At 38.4% G+C, this 21,648-nt stretch overlaps 1 protein-coding gene across 2 annotated transcripts in view; it reads right to left on the bottom strand.

Annotated features, from left to right (window-relative positions):
* Window positions 1–473: 473 nt before the first annotated feature.
* Window positions 474–21,648, bottom strand: part of fam98a (family with sequence similarity 98 member A) — a 42,969-nt gene continuing 21,794 nt past the window's right edge. The window contains exons 3-9 of one of the 2 annotated variants that reach the window (XM_039738264.1): window positions 19,958–20,092; window positions 17,173–17,354; window positions 11,197–11,277; window positions 9,346–9,462; window positions 5,254–5,421; window positions 2,147–2,345; window positions 474–2,072 (exon numbers count right to left, since the gene is read on the bottom strand). In XM_039738264.1, the coding sequence (XP_039594198.1) occupies window positions 1,507–2,072; window positions 2,147–2,345; window positions 5,254–5,421; window positions 9,346–9,462; window positions 11,197–11,277; window positions 17,173–17,354; window positions 19,958–20,092 (1,448 nt within the window). In that variant the 3' untranslated portion in view covers window positions 474–1,506. Of the gene's footprint in view, window positions 2,346–5,253; window positions 5,422–9,345; window positions 9,463–11,196; window positions 11,278–17,172; window positions 17,355–19,957; window positions 20,093–21,648 lie in introns of both variants that reach the window. The other variant, XM_039738263.1, reaches the window with a different exon arrangement.

Consider the following 21,648-nt stretch of genomic DNA (forward strand, 5'->3'; position numbering starts at 1 on the left):
ATGAAAATATTAGAGTACATTATTGTCACATCTTCCAGAGACTGTGTGAATCTATACAAAATTTGGAATTCTCCTGTGGTCAGATTTCACCAGTGTAGCACAAGACACAAAACAAATTTGCTGAGATGCCAAGGTGAAGGACATGACTTGCTTAAAGTTCACCAAGACCATATTCTGCAAATATACAAATACTCACTCCACCACATCCATAGTGACTATAATTACAAAAAGTTTAAAAATGGAGTGAACAGCAATCTACATTAAACCAATGGTGCAGTCTGGACTCCTCCACCTGAGTAATGAAGAGCTAACGTCAGCCTCAGAGTGACTGCAATACACAATACATAACTTCATAGATGCAATTGTATTAAAAGCACACATATAAATGTCTTTAAAGTATTTTGTCAGACACAGTTTGACAAAAGTCTATTGTAATGATTTTTTAAATAGTTTCCCCAAAAAATGAGCTTATCCAACATTACTTTTTGTTTTTATTTATTGCTCACATTTGATTCAACAGCACACTTTCAAGCATTGTCGTTCACAACTTCTTACGACGTATGTACAATGAAAAGCCAACGAGCAGCTTTACGTGGTTTTAACAAAAGAAACAACGGAAAATGAGAATTGGAAGGCTGCAGCCAAGAATGTCAGTTAGATGAGATGCATCAGTCCAGACAGCAGCTTTTTTTTCCTCTTTATTTTGAATTAACTGTTAAATCTTGCTACTCAGCCAAGAGTGTAAACTAATGCCTGAAGTAAATAAAATAAAATGCACTGATGCCCATTCCCTAATCCCAGCACAAGGTTGACTGTTAGGCTTCTCATTGAGATTACACACAGATGTCTTTTCTCTTGCAGATTTTGTTAAATGTTGCTTATTAAAGACATTGGCATACAACTTAGGATGTGGATAGAGCCAAACATCATCCAAGAAAAACAAAGTAGCATTTCAATTGTCTTAACATCACCATCTTTATCAATTTCCAATTAATTCTTGAACCATATTGAATTAAGGCTATTCAAGTGTTTCTTCACTATTTACAACAGAGCTTCCACTGTAGATTCACAGAATGGTACGGACCCTTGCAATAATCCTTCTTCTATTGCTTTCATTAGCACAGAAAAAGGTTGAGGAATAATAGTTGTGAAAGCAGTAACTCTTTTTTCCAAAAAGAAAAAAAAAATGGTGATAGTAATAAATGGAGATGGCACTGAAACAAAACAAGTTAAGAATCCAAAATTGCATAGATGTTCTGTCTGCGCATCCCCATCATATTCCAATGCCAGACACATTTAAGGACAACAAAAAAGTGCTGCAGAAATACGATAATGAATCAAATGCAATAGTTCTCTAAAGCTTCTTCCCGGACAACCATCCTGCTGTGTATTTTGACCTATGCGTACACATTTCCAAAACCAGTAAGGCTTTTTTTTGTTTAAACTCTTCTCACCAGCCACCAAGTGCATATGCCTGAGCTCTGCTGTAATGGCAGGATTCTCAGCTCAACTGGTATAATGTCTTCCTTGACCAAAACCTGCCTGATTATACTGATATCCACCTTGTTGAAAGTACTGCTCAAATTGCCCTCCTTGGTTGTAGTTCTGACCCCCTCTGCCACCCCAGCCACCTCCCTGGCCTCCCCGATTACCACTGCCTCTTCCACCCCTCCCACCTCGTCCACCTCTCTCTTGGGAACTGCCATCCTGGTACCGGTTATCCTGCTGGTAACCACTGCCACTATGAAAACCCCCTCCACCTCCCTGGTATCCATTATCCTGATACGTATGTGTCTGAAATCCACCCTGATAACCTCCACTTGAGTAGCCCCCTCCTCTCTCCTGGTAGCCACCACCTCCACCCCCTTCTGACCAGCCACCTTGCACTTTTCCTCCTCTCCCACCTCCACCTCTGCCCCCACGAGACTGATAATCATAGCCTCCCCTGCCTCCATGGGATTGACCATCGTAGCCTCCCCTGCCTCCATGGGATTGACCATCGTAGCCTCCCCTGCCTCCGCGAGACTGGCCGCCGTAGCCTCCCCTGCCTCCGCGGGACTGGCCGTCGTAGCCTCCCCTGCCTCCGTGGGACTGGCCGTCGTAGCCTCCCCTGCCTCCGTGGGACTGGCCGCCGAGCCTCCCCTGCCTCCGTGAGACTGGCCGTCGTAGCCTCCCCTGCCTCCGTGGAACTGGCCGTCGTAGCCTCCCCTGCCTCCTCCACCTCTTCCTCCTCCCCCAAACTGCTGTGGTCCATCTTGCCTCTTTTGCCAGGGTGGCATCTCAGGAGGTGGGGGCTCAATCTCATTGGGCCTTCCTCCTCGATCTGGTACTCTACCCATAAGTACCTATGAAATACAATGTGAGAAAGGAAAAACATAACATTGATGACAGATATTGACAACTGTATACTAGAAAATCAAATGTTGGTGAAAATGAATACATTTTGTGAACAAAAGAAAATGTTTTGTATGGTATTCTAATTAAGGATAATTAAGGAGAACTTAAGGACAGCAATTTGCAAGCAAAAGTCACAATGGTACAACCATCACTCAACCTTTGTCTGTGCACTTTGAACGCTTAACTCAAGAAGAAAAGCAACAACAGAAAGATCACAGCCAACAAGTAACACAGTTATTAAATCAGAAATGAGAGGTGGCTGATAATAGATAGACAGAAAGAACTTTATTTGTCCTCGGGAGGAAATTTGGCTTTTTACAGAAGCTCTTTCAATAAATAATATAATTAGTAACTTTTTTATATTCCTTGCTTTGTACCCCAGTAAATACGAGTTATCGCCAATATACTAACAACCCAATTTTGCTTCATTCACTCAGAATTTGGAACCAATGTAGGAAGCACTTCAAGATAGAGAAGCTTTTATCTGTGGCACCTCTGCACGATAAACACCTATTTTCACCCTCTCAAGCGTACGTAGTTTTTAATGTTTGGAAAACATACAACACTTAAGAGATTTGTACATAGATAACGTCTTTGCATCCTATGAACAATTACATTTCAAATTTATCTTTCCATCAACACAATTCTTTCACTACCTCCAAATTAAAAACTTTGCTAAACAAAATCTGCCCAAGTTTTTCCTCATCTCCTGCCTACTTCTATTCCAGAAGAAATATTGATCAGTTTTGAGGACTCAAGACAGCATTTCCGCAATATATAAAAACATTTTAAAGTCCCTTGCTTTCAAAGATCCCATAGTACAGCTGGAAAAGAATCTCTTACTCAACATTTCAGAAAAGGAGTGGAAGGCAGCCATGCACAGAATTCACTCTAGCTCCATATGCTCAAAGCATACAATTATTCAACTTAAAATCTTTTATTAACCACATCTGTCTCATTTAAAATTGTCCACAATGTTTCAAGGGCAAGACCAACCTGTGAAAGTTGCAATCGAGCTCCAGCCTCATTGGTCTACATATTTTGGGCCTGCACCAAATGAACATCATTCTGGACCAAAATCTTTAAATGCCTATCGGACAGCCTTGGAGTCACAATCCCCCCTGACCCATTAACAGCTGTGTTTGATGTACCCCCAAATGGGCTTAAAGTAAAGAAGGACAAACAAACTACAATTGCCTTTACTTCACTATTAGCACGTAGACTTATCTTGCTCAACTGAAAGAATCCTAACTCTCCTCTTTTAAGTCAGTGGGTAAGTGATGTTATATTATATTTGAAATTGGAAAAAATAAAATTGTTAGTTAGTGGATCAGTTCACTTTAAAAAAAAAAAACCTGGCAGGATCTAATCAATAACATTTTAGAATAAGGATTTAGATTGGGGAAAAAGATTTTCTCCCCCTTTTTTCCCTACTCTTAAAGTTTTACTCTTCTCTGTTGGCCTAGCTGTCTTTCTCATGGGTGGGGGTTGATTTAAACTTAGTTTTGCCAACTCTGACTTGCTTGTATGGAATGTTACTTGCCTTTAATAAATTTCAATAAAATATTAAATAATGATAATTATCACATTTTTGAGACTCCTTGATAACGATAATTATCAAGTATTTTTTGGCATACAGGGGGACTGATTTAACTTTTATATCCCACTTCTATTTACATTATATGTCTGCCCACTTAAACACGTCACTGCTGTCCACAGCAACAAAACTGTGTCTCACTCCATGGAGTGTTAAAGGAGAGTTGCTCAAGACCTGCACACATTTCATGAGGGTATGTGCAACTAAATATCAATCGAGTGCTGAGTTATGTCTGTAAAATGCTTTGTCAGAAAGTTATAACATAGTCCATAATCCTTCCAAATAAAATATATATGCACTTGTTATTAGATGTTTGATACATATATTATTTTTGTGTTTACTGTAAATACAGATTTAGTTTTTTCTTTTACAGCATCACACAAGTGAACGTGCTTACCTATAGTTTATTACAAACTAAAATTTAATGCCCATATGCATACAAAGAAAGAAAAAATATGAATAGTAAAACATGTTCATAGAGACATTTTAGAATAACAACCCCTGCTGCTTGTGAGACAGGTAAAGTTTGACCAAGTATTCTGCTTCTACAACAGGGGTCTGGACCTTGGTTCAGTGAATAGCAGAGAATTACAAATGGCTCTGTAACACTTTCCGCAATGATAGACACAAGGAATTTTAATTTGATAATAAGGGTTAATCAGATTTGCTGTATATTGATCAGGCCCTGATTGGTAACTAATATATTCAGCTAGCTATAATAGTGAAGCATTTTCAAACACTGTTTAATCCTACTCAGGATCATGGGGTCCACATCAAATTCTGTCAGCCAGTGACACACTGGGGGTTCAACCAACCCTGCAGGCAATGCAAGGTTCACTCACACAGCTAACAACACTTAAATAGGGTCAATTAAGAATCACCAAACAACTTAACATACAAAGGAGGAAAACCAACAGATATGGAGAAGACCTCGTGCCAGCATGGGAGAACAAGCAAACTCCAGATAGTTAATGGACATGGCCTTTCAGTCCAAGGACTCGGGATCTGTCCTATAACTATTGCTAGAAACTAGTTGAGTTTATTGGGAAGCCAAAACGTTTTGCATTATTAAAAATGTATGCGTGATTAACTTTGGAAATACATTTTTGAAACGTTAAATCAAATACTCCTCTATATACATTATAAAATCTCACAAAAATATTCATAAATTCCATGTATATAATAGGCAAGGAACATCAAAAGGAGAACATTGTTTTCAGAACATTCTATTTAGAAACATGTAGAACAGTGACCTGTACCTTGTTGATTGCACAAGCTGTTTTTTCCCGCGTCCTCCCACTGCTGGTTCTCAATATTTTGGACAGGTCTTCCCGAGCTGCAAACAGGTTGGCAACTGAAATACCACTTTTCCCACCAAGAGCTGCTCTTTTTGGTTGATATACTTTAGCCAACTTTTCAGTATGAACCTAAAAACAATTTATATGTTACATAATAATAATAAAAACAAAAAAAAAACAACAAGGATTCTCAGTTCATGTAAGAATGGCCTAGTAGCTAAGGCTTAGACTATTAAATCACCAATGAATCATCATGTGAAGCAGTTTACATCAAACATAGACTGCGACAATAAATATTAAGTATCTGGTCATTTTTTTTGTTTTGATAAACTTTATTAATCCCCAAGGGGAAATTACTGTATGACCTTTGGACGTTAGAGTGCAGGGTCAGTTATTGTACAGTGCCCGTGGAGCAATTTACAGGTTAAGGGCCTTGCTCAATCAACATACTGATGCAAAGTACTGCTTATTAAGGAAAGCAGTCCTCGTATGGCTGGCTTGCAAAAGTGACCTAGGGAAAAATAACTGGCCATCTGGCTGAAATGATGGCTACATCCATATTTCATTTTGCAAAAAAAAATTTTAGGACTACTTTAATATATATGCTGGAATAACGGATTACTAAAGTGAAAACATCAATCATTAATCAGAAACTAACAAACAATCTGTTAGTAATTAAGGCTGAAATTCAGTTCTGGATTATAAAACTCATATGCCTGTATACAGCATGTACTTCCTCTATTAGACTAGTTTCTTTACATATTCCAAAGTTGAGATATGTTCAACATAGTCTTTTAAGTGATCAGTTTCTTGATGCCATCAGGAAGATGGAAATACAAATTAAAATGTCAGTTTTCCTTAAAGAATTAGTAGTGAAATTAACTTTCTAATGTTACTAACTGTCTGAAAGCCCCACAATTCAAAGAACATATTGTGCTGGATTTACTTGCTCATACGCAGTATATAACAATGGACCAGCCCCCTATACTGTAAATATCTTGTAGCAAAACAACACATGTCAAGTGTATAGACAATGTTTTTCAAAACACACCAACTACCTGTCAGTAAGACATATCAAAAGGTAATTAGTATGTGCAGCCATATCTCCCTATATAGTATTTATAACGGGGACCAGACACAACTAGTCAATTTATTAAAGCCTCTCATTGAATGTCAACTCTAAATTGATCAAATGTGCACAAGTGAACATGTGCACTCTGGTCTGAAATCCGTAGTTTGCTCCTCATTTGTCTCCTATACTGTTGCAGTAAGTTTTTTAGTCCCAATCACCCTGCTATGGAAAAATGGGGATGAAATGCAACCAGATTACTGCTACTTAAGTAATCCCTCGCTATATCGCGCTTCGACTTTTGCAGCTTCACTCTATCGTGGATTTTATATGAAAGCATAGCTAAATATATAACGCGGATTTTGGCTGCCAGCGGGTTCTGCGGACAATGTGTCTTTTTTACTTCCTGTACATGCTTCCTCAGTTGGTTTGCCCAGTTGATTTTATACAAGGGACATTATTGGCGGATGACTGAGAAGCTAACCAATCAGAGCATGCAGTTAAGTTCCTGCCTGCTGAATGCAGTGTTAACCAGGAAGTCTCGTCTCGCTCATTCAGCATCAACGTGTTTCTCTGTGTAAAGAGTTGTGCTCTTTTGTATTTATCTTTGTGCATAGTCAAGCCCTTCATTATGGCTCCAAAACGATCTGCTACTGCTTCAGGGGCCGTGCCCAAGCGCAAACGGAAGATGTTAACAATTGCCGAAAAGGTAAACGTTTTGGATTTGTTGAAGGCTAAGATTCTTTTTATTTAAAAAGTAGGAAAGGAATATAAGATCTACGGCCGCAGTGTCCTTTTACCAGGGTGCAAAACGAGTTGTAAGTGGATGTAATAAGGCAGTAGTCTGGATGGAATCTGCTTTAGGGATTTGCATTGAAGACTGCCAGAAGAAGAACAATGGCAGTGCTACACAATCGCCTGAAGTGGCTACTTTGGAAGAACTGTAACGCTCTCCTTTGTTGTGCAGTAAAATTAAAATCATTGTTATCGGACAAGTCATCGTGTCATTGTTGGTGAGTAACCATAATTCATTTTTTGCTTACAGTACTTTGTACATGTACGTACGTTTAGTGTCACTGTACACACATTTACTGTATACTATTTTTCTTGCGTTGTACGTATTTATTGCTGGTGGCCTGTCTATCGTAATGGCTGTAACATATGTGATATCGGAGACACTCAATATCTTTAAAATAATATTTAGGTTTTACTGTATATAAACAGTGTATTTATATACAGAATTTCAATGAATCTTACCTAATATCTAAGAGAATACAAAGGGATTATGCTGTATAACTCTGCGGGGAATATTTATAAACAGTGTGGGGGAGTTTATAAGGGCTTAAAATATATAAAAATAACCATACAAACATATGGTTTCTACTTTGTGGATTTTCACCTATCGCAGGGGGGTCTGGAACGCAACCCCCGCGATTGAGGAGGGATTACTGTATAATACTGGCTTTGTGGTTCTACTTAAGATTCAATTCCAAATGTTGATTTTGGACATAAAAAAATAATAATAATTATTATTATTATAACATTGTCTGGACTTCATATTCAGATCTGAGAATATTCTTTTGAATGTTTGCCATTTGTGTTTCATGCTACTATACACATGACACACTTTGACTATAGTACACAATACTGTCCTGCTGAACTGGATACTCCTCATTAGTGCCGTTACTTCCACACTGTTGGTAGGCTGCAGTATTCTTGTAACAAATGTCACAGGAATATAAGTGAGGTTGCTTGGAAAAGGCACTTTAAATGTATTTTGTGTGTGCAGTGTGCAATGAGCCCACTATCACCATTTTTTTTGTTTTTATGAAACTTTTTGAGAATTGTGAGCTATGGAGCAAAAATGATGCCCAAGTGTCATCAAAATGAATTTTGGCATAAATACACATATATATGTGCTGTTTATTGCTTCAGATAATTCTCATTTTTTTCCCAGTATAATAAAGTAAAAAATATAAGCTAGAAAATTGTTAGGTTACAATTTTCCCTCAACTAATGGCATCTGTTATTCTGCAACACATACACATACCAATCCTTAATATGGCCATGGGTTTATTGTACTGCTGTGTACTTTTAGCTCTGCAATGTTACTCTCTTAGTCCAAATGCTGCATACTCTGCTTTAGAGTTAACACTGTCCTCGTTAAGATATTTGGGATCAGAATCATTGGGTGTCACAAGTATAACACTAAACAAGTCATCTAACCTACCATTTCCTCATCTACTGTATAAAAAGTATATCAATGATTATGGGGTGCACTTGTGATTGGTTAAAACATTCTCCTAAATTAGTACATACAGGCGTTCTTTTAAAAAATGTAGGCAACATGATGTAATAGTTAAACAGTTGAACTGTAAAACAACATCAGCTCAGTTTATAAGCCAGACCGAATCACTTGGTCAGCCAATGCTCCATTTAAAAAAGTGTGAAAGTTATTGTTCTATCTTTTCTAAATATATTTAGTTGAATAATTTGATTTGCACTGAGTTACTTTCCTAAGTTGCAGCTGCACTAGAATGGCTAGTGTTGTGCAGAAATCACTTACAGTATGTCAGGTTCTTTGCTTGGATAAAGGCAGAAACAAGAAATGACAGACTCTTAAAACCTGTGAAAATATGCCTGCCACATAAATTACTGCACATTTTAAAGTCTCTTATCTTAAGACAGAGAACCTTTTACTCTGAATGCTACACAAATATTTACTTAACAAAAAAAGCAACAATCTAAATCAGTATCTAATTTATCCATTTTAAATCTATGATGCAAAAAATAATGCTGATGTTAACAGTAAATAAGGCAAATAATATGTATGCTCAAGTTAAAGAAGGATGCTAAACCCAGGAGTTTGATATCAAGTAAGTAGGAAAAAAATACACTTGCTAAGCATGTACAGTAACTGTAGCTTTAGAAAAAAAAAATACATCTATCATTACTTAGAAAATATAAAATGCTCATTTTCCTACCTTGGCTCTTTCAGACCAGCCAAATGACTGCACAGTTACGTCAAGACGTTTCAGTAACATTTTTCTTCTAACTTCATATTCATTGACTAGTGCTTGGTTAATAGCTTCAACTTTTTCCTGTAGAGATAAGTATACATAGTTTCTCCTCAGACAGTAACACATGATAGTTGGTATATTGTGTCTGACTTTAGATACCCTTAATGATTCCCCTTTGAAATCATTTATCCATCTATTGTCCCAAGTACCACATTCATTTTTTTTTTAGTTCTTCAGATCATAAATAGAGCATCAGATAACTACTACTATTTGTCCAACCTACAATACTCAAAAACATTTTGATTTAGTAATAGCTATAAAGGAATACATAAAGCTTATATATATATATATATATATATATATATATATATATATATATATATATATATATATATATATATATATACACATATACACCCCCTTCCTGATTTCTTATTCTTTTGCATGTTTGTCACACAAAATGTTTCTGATCATCAAACACATTTAACCATTAGTCAAATATAACACAAGTAAACACAAAATGCAGTTTTTAAATGATGGTTTTATTATTTAGGGAGAAAAAATCCAAACCTACATGGCCCTGTGTGAAAAGTAATTGCCCCTTGTTAAAAATAACCTAACTGTGGTGTATCACACCTGAATTCAATTTCCGTAGCCACCCCCAGGCCTGATTACTGCCACACCCGTTTCAATCAAGAAATCACTTAAATAGGAGCTGCCTGACACAGAGAAGTAGACCAAAAGCACCTCAAAAGCTAGACATCATGCCAAGATCCAAAGAAATTCAGGAACAAATGAGAACAGAAGTAATTGAGATCTATTAGTCTGGTAAAGGTTATAAAGCCATTTCTAAAGCTTTGGGACTCCAGCGAACCACAGTGAGAGCCATTATCCACAAATGGCAAAAACATGGAACAGTGGTGAACCTTCCCAGGAGTGGCCGGCCGACCAAAATTACCCCAAGAGCGCAGAGACAACTCATCCAAGAGGTCACAAAAGACCCCAGGACAACGTCTAAAGAACTGCAGGCCTCACTTCCCTCAATTAAGGTCAGTGTTCACGACTGTTCGTCAACTCAAGCTGAAGCGATCTTGGGTGCTGCAACAGGACAATGACCCAAAACACACCAGCAAATCCACCTCTGAATGGCTGAAGAAAAACAAAATGAAGACTTTGGAGTGGCCTAGTCAAAGTCCTGACCTGAATCCAATTGAGATGCTATGGCATGACCTTAAAAAGGCGGTTCATGCTAGAAAACCCTCAAATAAAGCTGAATTACAACAATTCTGCAAAGTTGAGTGGGCCAAAATTCCTCCAGAGCGCTGTAAAAGACTCATTGCAAGTTATCAAACGCTTGATTGCAGTTATTGCTGCTAAGGGTGGCCCAACCAGTTATTAGGTTCAAGGGGCAATTACTTTTTCACACAGGGCCATGTAGGTTTGGATAATTTTTTCTCCCTAAATAATATAAACCATCATTTAAAAACTGCATTTTGTGTTTACTTGTGTTATATTTGACTAATGGTTAAATGTGTTTGATGATCAGAAACATTTTGTGTGACAAACATGCAAAAGAATAAGAAATCAGGAAGGGGGCAAATAGTTTTTCACACCACTGTGTGTGTGTGTGTGTATATATATATATATATATATATATATATACACACACATATACATACACACACACACACATTTTGTGTCAAGGTAAATTATGAAAATTTCATATATACTGTACCTAAATAATGAGAGCTTGACTAGCAGGATAGAAACCTATACTTAAGGGGCATCAAGAGCTAAAAAAAAACAAAAACAGACCCAGTGAATTGGACCAAGTGGCTTCTTCATCAAAGGTTTTCCAACATGATTTGGGGGAACTTTCGACAAAGCTTCTTTCAACTGCAGGGGGAGATAAATAACGAGAGAGACAGAGAAATCACAGCCATAAATCTACTTTATCTTTACTGCATACTGTTGAAGTAATATTAAAATTACAGACATACTGCTATCAAGGCTTTCACTCCATTAATCAGTTCAACTAACAGAGAGCAAACATTTAGCTCTGAATCCACATCTACTTTCAGAAAAAAAACGCTCTGTCAATGAGATTCCATCAGTGGCAAATTTCATATAACACCTGATAGACAATAAAATGAACAGGCATATCTAATTAAAATACTCCAGAACAAAGGTGTTCTAACATCATTTAATAGGAATAGTTTAATCAGAGGAGTCCATGCAGTTAATCTCAGATGCTTATTTCCAATTCATAAGATTTTCAAACTGGTCACAAGTTGAGAGTGAAAGGCCCCCAATGTGCTGGGTCAGATAACACTCTTTTTAACAATTTTTTCCCCCCGACATATGTATGAATGTAAATTAGCAAACATGTGTGCAAAATGTACTGTTTCACCAGCTGCAATCTGTTCCTCAGTGTTTTTGTTCATGAAAAAATGTTAAAGTAACGTCTGGGGATCTACACTAGTTTACACCCATTACTGTTTTAAACCCTCCATCATGTCATTTTAACCTCTGTTAGTCTAAACTGAAAAGATTGCAGACCTTACATTTCCCTGTATAATTCATACCAAACAGACCTAAAACAGGGTCATTGCTTTATTTCTCTGGCTTTTTCTAGCACTCTTATATACGTAAATTCTTGAAATATGGAGACTAACACAGCATACATGATTTCTGATGTGACCTCACAAATACTAAACATCTTTAGAATAATCTCTCCTGAAATGTGCTGATGTATCCTTTCTGGTGGAGAACAGCGATGAGTATGTCAGAAGCTCTGCATCATCAGCTAAACAATATAATTTTCAGTTTATCTAAAAATAATCCCGGTTTTCTGATGATTGATTCAGAGTTATATACAAAAACCATCTAATTTAATGTTATCTGCATGTTCACATTAGTGTTTACTTGTAGACAAGTTCACACAATAGTCAGAAAAAATTATCTTAGTGCCAGTGGACACAGAATAGCACAAATGGTAGCATATCTGACTGCAAATCTGCAGTATCATGGTCTGAGTCCATCCTTTAGTTTTTCTTATTTAAGTCTCATAAACAGAAGAATAACTGTCAACACTATGTCAGTGATATTGAAAATCTCACACTGCCTGCTAATTACTATAAAATATTTTACCATAAAAAATGTTGCTTTATTGTCCTATAAATCTAAGATAGTCACACCATCTACCCATTCATATGTACTAAAATGTGCATTAATTTAAAATTAACTCACTGTCTGAAAACATAAAATTATCTTTTGATTTCCTTTGCAATTTCCATTGCTGTTTCTTGTATTCTTTAGTGTAAACTGAACACCCATCCATCCATCCATCCATCCTCTTCCGCTTATCCGAGGTCGGGTCGCGGGGGTAGCAGCTTAAGCAGAGAAGCCCAGACTTCCCTTCTCCCTGGCCACTTCTTCCAGGAGAATCCCAAGGCGTTCCCAGGCCAGCCGGGAGACATAGTCCCTCCAGCGTGTCCTGGGTCTTCCCCGGGGCCTCCTCCCAGTTGGACGTGCCCAGAACACCTCACCAGGGAGGCGTCCAGGAGGCATCCTGATCAGATGCCGAGCCACCTCATCTGACTCCTCTCGATGCTGAGGAGCAGCGGCTCTACTCTGAGCCCCTCCCGGATGACTGAGCTCCTCACCCTATCTTTAAGGGAAAGCCCAGACACCCTGCGAAGGAAACTCATTTCAGCCGCTTGTATTCGCGATCTCGTTCTTTCGGTCACTACCCATAGCTCATGACCATAGGTGAGGGTAGGAACGTAGATCGACTGGTAAACTGAGAGCTTTGCCTTACAGCTCAGCTCTTTTTCACCACGACAGACCGATGCAGAGCCCGCATCACTGCGGATGCCACACCGATCCGCCCGTCAATCTCACAATCCATTCTTCCCTCACTCGTGAACAAGACCCCGAGATACTTAAACTCCTCCACTTGGGGCAGGATCTCGCCCCCAACCCTGAGAGAGCACTCCACCCTTTACCAGCTGAGGACCATGGTCTCGGATTTGGAGGTGCTGATTCTCATCCCAGCCGCTTCACACTTAGCTGCGAACCGCTCCAGAGAGAGCTGAAGATCACGGCCTAATGAAGCAAACAGGACAATATCATCTGCAAAAAGCAGTGACCCAATCCTGAGTCCACCAAACCGGACCCCTCAACACCCTGGCTGCGCCTAGAAATTCTGTCCATAAAAGTTATGAACAGAATCGGTGACAAAGGGCAGCCCTGGCGGAGTCCAACTCTCACTGGAAACGGGCTCGACTTACTGCCGGCAATGCGGACCAAGCTCTGACACCGGTTGTACAGGGACCGAACAGCTCTTATCAGGGGGTCTGGTACCCCATACTCCCGGAGCACCGCCCACAGGATTCCCCGAGGGACACGGTCGAACGCCTTTTCCAAGTCCACAAAACACATGTAGACTGGTTGGGCAAACTCCCATGCACCCTCCAGGATTCTGCTAAGGGTGTAGAGCTGGTCCACTGTTCCGCGACCAGGACGAAAACCACACTGTTGCTCCTGAATCCGTCCCCAGGCTCTGCTTCCTCATTGGAAGGCATGTTAGTGGGATTGAGGAGGTCTTCGAAGTACTCCCCCCACCGACCCACAACGTCTCGAGTCGAGGTCAGCAGCGCACCATCCCCACCATATACAGTGTTGACACTGCACTGCTTCCCCTTCCTGAGACGCCGGACGGTGGACCAGAATCTCCTCGAAGCCGTCCAAAAGTCGTTCTCCATGGCCTCTCCAAACTCCTCCTGTGCCCGAGTTTTTGCCTCAGCAACAACCGAAGCCGCATTCCGCTTGGCCTGCCGGTACCTATCAGCTGCCTCCAGAGACCCACAGGACAAAAAGGTCCTATAGGACTCCTTCTTCAGCTTGACGGCATCCCTCACCACCGGTGTCCATCAACGGGTTTGGGGATTGCCGCCGCGACTATATCTAGCCGGAACCTCTCAACCTCGCGCACTAGCTCAGGCTCCTTCCCTTTCAGAGAGGTGACATTCCACGTCCCAAGAGCCAGTTTCTGTAGCCAAGGATCAGACCGCCAAGGTCCCGCCTCCGCCACCACCCAACTCACACTGCACCCGACCTCCTTGGCCCCTCCCATAGGTGGTGAGCCCATTACCAACACATTACCAAGAAATCAGAATTGTCACTGTTCTTCTCTATCTATCTTGCATTGCTCTTTATTAGTACATTTTAGCTGGGAGTTTAAAATGACCACTCTAGTTCCTATGTACATAATTAGTATTTTGTAAATTTCTGTTCCCTACTATTTTCTTATACTATCGTAAAAAGTGTTTCGAAGTTCAAGAGTATATAAGGAGTAGAATTCTAAATACTGACCACTGTGGAATGCAACTTTTTCGTTATGGTCTCTCATACCATAATGAATCGTTTTTGTTCTTGAAGCCACTTCTGCATTCTTTTCATGCTGCTACCTACTAATAATTTGATGACTAGCTTCTCAAGTGGCACCTTACAAAAAACTTTCAAAACAAACCAAAGTTATGTGTTCCAATGGCTTCAATTAAAACCAAAGCTAACAAACACTCTATGTTTTTATTAAGAGTTTATGAAGGGTAAACTGCATTATTTAGTGGAGATATCGTTGTGCAAAAGATGTCCGTGCTGCCTCACAAATTCAGAAACATGGGACTGATTCAAAACTCAGAATGAACTCTTAGACATTGTACTGTTTTTGTCCTGCATCCATATTACTTTTCTTTGGATACTCGGTTTTCAGATGCCAAAAGGCATGCAAGTTAAGCTGACTGGTGGCTCTAAACTGGCCCAATATGAGTAAGCGTGGAAGTATCAGGAACTGTACCCTGTGATGAAATGAAGCCAGGGACAACAGCTAATGCTACCACAACAGGCTTCTATTTAGAACAGTTAATGAATAAATATTTTATATTATTAGTTTTATCTTTCTTAGCAGTTTTCATAATCATGTATAGTAAGTAGTTTACAGCACAAAAAATGCTCAGTTGTCTTTCTGAATTCCAATTCTACCTTGAAACCTCAGTAGAGAAAAACTGCTAACATGATGAATAGTACTCATTGTGGTTTCCCCTTAAAAACATCAGCTAAGGCATACCGAGAGATACAATATAGATTATTAGTTTGAAAATTTTGGAGAGGCATGCATTTTTAACTTTAACAGAAAATGCAATAAGTGTACAAGTAAATACGCAGCACTTTTGTTTACCTGAATGTATGCATGTGTTTCAACAAAGAAGCTTATTATGTATATGCTTCTACTATCAGGTAAAAACTTTTAACCAGCATTTAGTAACATACAGTATAATCAAAGAGATAAAAATTAAAATAGTGCACCTCATTGAATTAGTGATAAAAAGAAAGACCTTTATGCTGTCAATTCATTTACTCTGAATGTTATTAAAAAAAAAAAAGTTGCTTAGTCTCATGTAATATTTACACCAGCATTGACATTACACATGTAACTGAAAAATGTTGCAAAAATCATTTTCAAAAGCTAAAGAGCATACAAATCAATTTTTGTCACTAGTTTTATTCAAGTTTTTTATTTTTACTATGTGCAACTGCAGTCTGACCTTAGGTTACACACAAGTTCTGTTTCTGTGGACATGCATAACCCAATTTCATATACAAGTCAGAACTTACACTATAAAGAAATGTCAGGTGTATTGATAATCTGCACAAAAGCATAAGGATTTATTACTATTTTTATAGAAAAATGTTTCAGTTATTTATAAAATAACAGGGAAACAATATTTATGTATTTTAAAATCACACAATCAACTTAATCAAGATTTGTAACCACAAATCTGTAAAATTACATTGATGTTATGCTTAAACATCCTACAGTTTCTGATAATGAAACGGTAACTCAAATGATCTTTTATATAGCCTTTGTCCTTCAATTTTACCAATCAGCTATAGCCTAAATTTTTAGCAATTCACAATGACGCTTTTGCACTTTCTGCACACTGTTGTATACAAGGTTCATTTTCTTCTTCCAATGTTATTACTTTTTTTTTTTAATCACCACCAGAACCCTTCATTTCCACTGGATATACCATTTCAGTGGTATATTGATGGCACAAAACTCCACACTTGACCTTGACAATTACATCGGAAACTACAGAACAGGTACTTTCTCCTTCCACCAAACAAAAAGATGTGTGGTGGAAACCCTTCTGTGTGTGTTCTAACAGAGACTAACAAACACTTTGAAAAACAAAACACAAGAAGAACAGAGCAACAGAATGAAAAAAGACACTTGGCATAAAGAAGTTCAAATTTTTTCAATACTTCAGCCATGAGATTTTTTACATCTGTGCAAATTAATTTTCTGTATGCAGAAAATGGTTTTATTTCTTACAGCAGAAATTGTTAGAACTTTAAACCTGAGAGAACACAAACAAAAACCTGAGTTTTAAGTGGTCATTTGTATTTATGGATTGCTTTAATCTTATTTTATCTGGTAAGCCATTCAATTCTGAGAATGTGGACAATGTAAATAATTCAAAATAAAAGTTATGTTATTCATATACAAGATTATTTAACTTAATCCATCAAATATTGATTTAAATTATTTAAGAGGTATTGCGCTTTAACTATATGTGCTGCAACAGATTCATTACATGCAAAAAAAAGCCTTAACGTTTCTTTTATTTTTGGCTTCACAATGTTTCACCTTGAAGCAGTGTCTAACATGGCTGTGGTCTTTAGTAGTGATTATACTGTACTATACCGCATACTTTAATTGCTTACCTTTTTCTCAATTCCACTGAAGAACTGAAACATGGTAATGTTGGCAGGAGGTTTGGACATGCCCAAGCCCATACAAATCCCCTTAAGTTCATTGAAGACCTCACTACCTTGCTGTTGGGGGGCTTTTGATGGCTTATTCACCTGAATCATTTTTGAAGCCTCCAGTTCAGAAATTAAGTAAGCTGAGAAACAAACAAACCATTGCAAGAAACATCACACTTATGTTAAATTCATATAGGTATGGTAAAATTACAATAGTCAAAGAGAATGAAAGAAAAAAAAATGAATTCAAAATTAAACTGAAATATATTCACATGGTGTTGTTTTTATTTTAAAAGATCTACTCTTAACCAACCTCAATCTGAATCCCAATTTCCTACATGGATAGCTTGTTTCCCTTAAGAATTCTGCAGAAGGGAAGACCGCTGCAGGGAGCCCTTAACATCATAGACCTTACAAAGCCTATTGTAGAACTCTGGACATTTCTCAATCACAGACATACAGTGGAACCTCGGTTCACGAACGTCTCGGTACACGTACAAATCGGTTTACGACCAAAAAATTGCCAAACTTTTGCCTCGGTTCACAACCACGCACTCGGTATACGAACAAGCCAGTTTCCGTTTACATGTTCAGTCTCTCCCTGTGCATTTCCTGTGAAGCGAGCGAGCGAGCAAGAGAGTGAAGTGCGACACACACACAGGCGCATGCGAGAAACACACACACAGAGGCATGCGAGAGACACACACACACACACAGAGGCAAACACACACACACACTGGCGAGTGACACGCGCAAGACAGAGGCACACACACACACACACTCGAGACAGAGGCACACACACACACACAGGCGGGAGACAGAGGCGCACACACACACAGGCGGGAGACAGAGGCGCACACACACAGGCACTCCAGGCTCGCGAAAGAGACACACGCACACACGAAAGAGAGAGAGCGAGAGAGGGAGGGCTGGACGCATAAGGTAGAAAAGGCTTGTTTTTGTTTTCAGTTTTGTTTACAGCAATCGGCTCATACCGTGCATTGTAGCAATGTTACTTTTCATGATGGTTTATTAAATTACGGATTTTTCAAATGTTCATTTTTTCCCAGTGCTTAAAACTCATTAAAAAAAGTGTTTTTAGCGAGCGGTTCCTAGCACTATAGCATGAACTATTGCAGTGTTAGTTTTCTCTGTTGTTCAAGGTTTTCTCAGTGTTATTCAATGTTTTTACATTTAGTTTACTATTACGCTGTGCATTCTATGGTATAATTAACTATATTTGTGCTTAAAAACTAAAACAATATATATTTACATACAGTTCATACGGTCTGGAATGGATTAATTGTATTTACATACAATCCTATGGTGGAAACTGCTTCGGTTCACACTGTACCGAGTTCTTGAATTGTGTTCTTTCAGAGGACTTCAAAGACACTTTTCAAAGGAAAAACCACAGAAGCTAAATTTATTCGCAGCCTGCGATCACATATTTCTCCAGGTCTTAATGATTAACTTTTAATCTCTCCTTTAATCTTTTCTAATGGGAGCTTTTTCACAACTACTCTCTCCTTTTCCTTTCATCTGACCTGCCTTTGTTCCCTCCTTACCCTACTATATATGTCACCTGCTCTTTCCTTTTCTGCTGTGAACATGATGAAGGTTATACAACCAAAACATTTTGTCTTAAAATATATTTTCTTATGAGCATACATCTCTCTTTCACATGCATATAAATAAATATACACAGATACAAACTCTATACGTACACACACAGATTTATATTATATAAAATGCACAGTAACTCATGCTTCAAGGACTAAACAAAAAACTTGTGTTACATAAACAACACTTTCATAAGGAGGAAAGAAAAAAGATCATTTCGGGTTACATAATGTGCAAGAACTTCACAACAAATCTAATCTAAGTAATTAATTTAATGCACAAACGTTATGTGCAACAATTGTAAATCAACAGAACAAGGATTTATTTTTCAAAAAAATTTTATATAGTTACAGTATAACTATTCTATACAGTGTTTGTGCAACCTATAAATCTTTTCTGAAATGTGTTTTAATGAATAATATATTAACAAGATAGAAATTTGCTTAGTAGTTAAAATGTTAATTAATAGTTAGGGTAAAGGTTAGCTTAGACATTACTACGACAACGACTATGACGACTACTACTACTATTTAGATAATCTAATCTTCTTGCATAGTTTTTTTTTTGTATAGCGATTCAACAAATAAGTGAAAGATTTTTATATTGACATAATCGGGAAGGTCAAAATATTGGTTTCATTGAAAGATAAAGCAGGGTTTAAGGATGAAAACTATGCTTTACAGAGGCTGAAAATCCAATACAGTTAAAACAAAGGCTCTTACCACTTAGTGTCGACATTTGCATGCAGAACCTTTTGGACCCTAAGAACACTTCTAACACCACATTTCTCACCCCATCATTAGAAAGCATGACCGCTAAGCTTGGGTGTTTCCTCAAGCCTAGTGCTAAACACTCCGGGACCTTATATCGAAAACTACAGGCGAGATTCCTTTTTCATCCAATTAAATGGAAATATGTGTTGTGGCAACCCTTCTATTGGTGTTCAGAAACAGTTGCATAAATACTTTGAAGATTTAAAATACACAAGAAAAGAGCAAGAGAATGAAAAAGATACCTAACTTATAGAAGTTTAAATGTTTTTAACACTTCAATCATTTGATTCATTACATCACATCTGAGCAAATTAATATTCACTATGCAGAAAACAGTCAGAACTTACTAAGTAGCAAAAGACAGTTGTTCTTATTTAGAAGGCGTTTTGTGACATCTCCTGATGTAAGAACTGAATAAGGACACATCATCTCAGACAGCAAACCGCTCATTTCTAGTTGGAAACCTTCTGATTCATTAGGACCTACAAAAGTAATAGATACATCAAAAACATTAGCCTGTACTACTAAAGTAATATTTTTTACCTTAGAAAAAAAAAAGCTTTTAAAGAAGAGTATTCCATTAAAATCAGACATGAATACAGCTCCAAGTAAGCATAATCTGTAGCACTTCAAACAGAAGAGCTGACCTACCTGTGGTCCCTGCATGCTATCTCGTTGACTATTGTTAGGTTGGGAGCATGCACTGATACTGTCCGTTGCTGCACCCATCACACAATAAACCACCGTTAGCTCAGCCACAGACAGACACGACTCCAGATGTTCAAAATACACACACGTTTTATTCTCCCTATTTACAAATTTGGCTCAGTACTTGTTCCTTCAGCCACCTCCACTCCTCTCTCGCAAGCTCTGTCCTCTTCCACCCGACTCTGGCTCCTTAATTGGAATGAAGCAGCCCCTTTTATCTTGCCCCGGATGTGCTCCAGGTGCATGATGATGACCTTCCGGCAACACTCCCCATTGTGGCGGAAGTGCTGCCCTTGCACCCGGAAGCTCTCTGGGCATACACCATCCCTGGTCCATCAGCACATCCTGGTGTACCAGAAGCGCTGTCCTCCAGGGTTCAAGGACCGTCCAGGCACTCATGGAAGAATAGTACTGCTCTCCCGGTCCGTCCTTCCTCCAGGCATCCTGGCAGGGCAGGGTTCCTGGTCGTCTATCACAACATCTAATAACAGTGGCAAACATTTTCTTTCCCCAAAAGTTTTACTTCTTGAAATATTTTGGTGATAATACATCATCAAGCTGAATACAAATACAATTTCAGTTAGACTATATAATGATTGAATTTGGAGAAGCATAAAATTAACTTTTAGTGAATTGTGTTTAATTGCTTGAAGATGCCAACAAATTGCATTAGGTCAACTGAGCAGAAAAGGTTTTGTACTCAACATATGATGTTTCTCGTTTCAGAGTCCAACAATAGTTCACCAGCACTGATGGATTTCACTATTTCATCGTTGCAATGTCTGGGTAAAACCTTTCCTTATGCTTGTCACTAACTGCACTAAAGTTAGCAGGGAAATAGTGCAAGTGTGAATGCGGAAAATTAGTCTTTGGTGACATGTTGCACCTCATGGTTTTGGTGGCTTAAAGCATGTTGACAACCAGCTGGACACAGTTTGGTGCTCTGTAGTTGCTAAGAAAATTCTCAACAGCATCCTTGAATACTGTTCATGCGATTTCTCTCCAGTCCCAGTAGCAGATATTTGAACCGCTTTTCATTGATTAAGTGTCTGATTTGTAGACCAACAATTACGCTTTCCTTAAACAAAGCATCAATTATTCATGTAAACCTCCGCTTCAAACAGATAAATCCACACATTCCTTGCTCATTACTTTGACAAAATTTTTCATCAGCCTAAGTTTAATAAGGATGAAAAAATAATTTTATTTGGTTGCCGAGTGGTTTATGTGCTACACTTTTCTGCCCTGGAACCAACCTAGTAAAAGTGCAACTACTTTTAGATCACCACAGATTGTAGTTGTTATACTATATAAAGTATGTATACTTATA

This window comes from Polypterus senegalus, chromosome 16, assembly GCF_016835505.1.
Source record: "Polypterus senegalus isolate Bchr_013 chromosome 16, ASM1683550v1, whole genome shotgun sequence".
NCBI lineage: Eukaryota > Metazoa > Chordata > Cladistia > Polypteriformes > Polypteridae > Polypterus > Polypterus senegalus.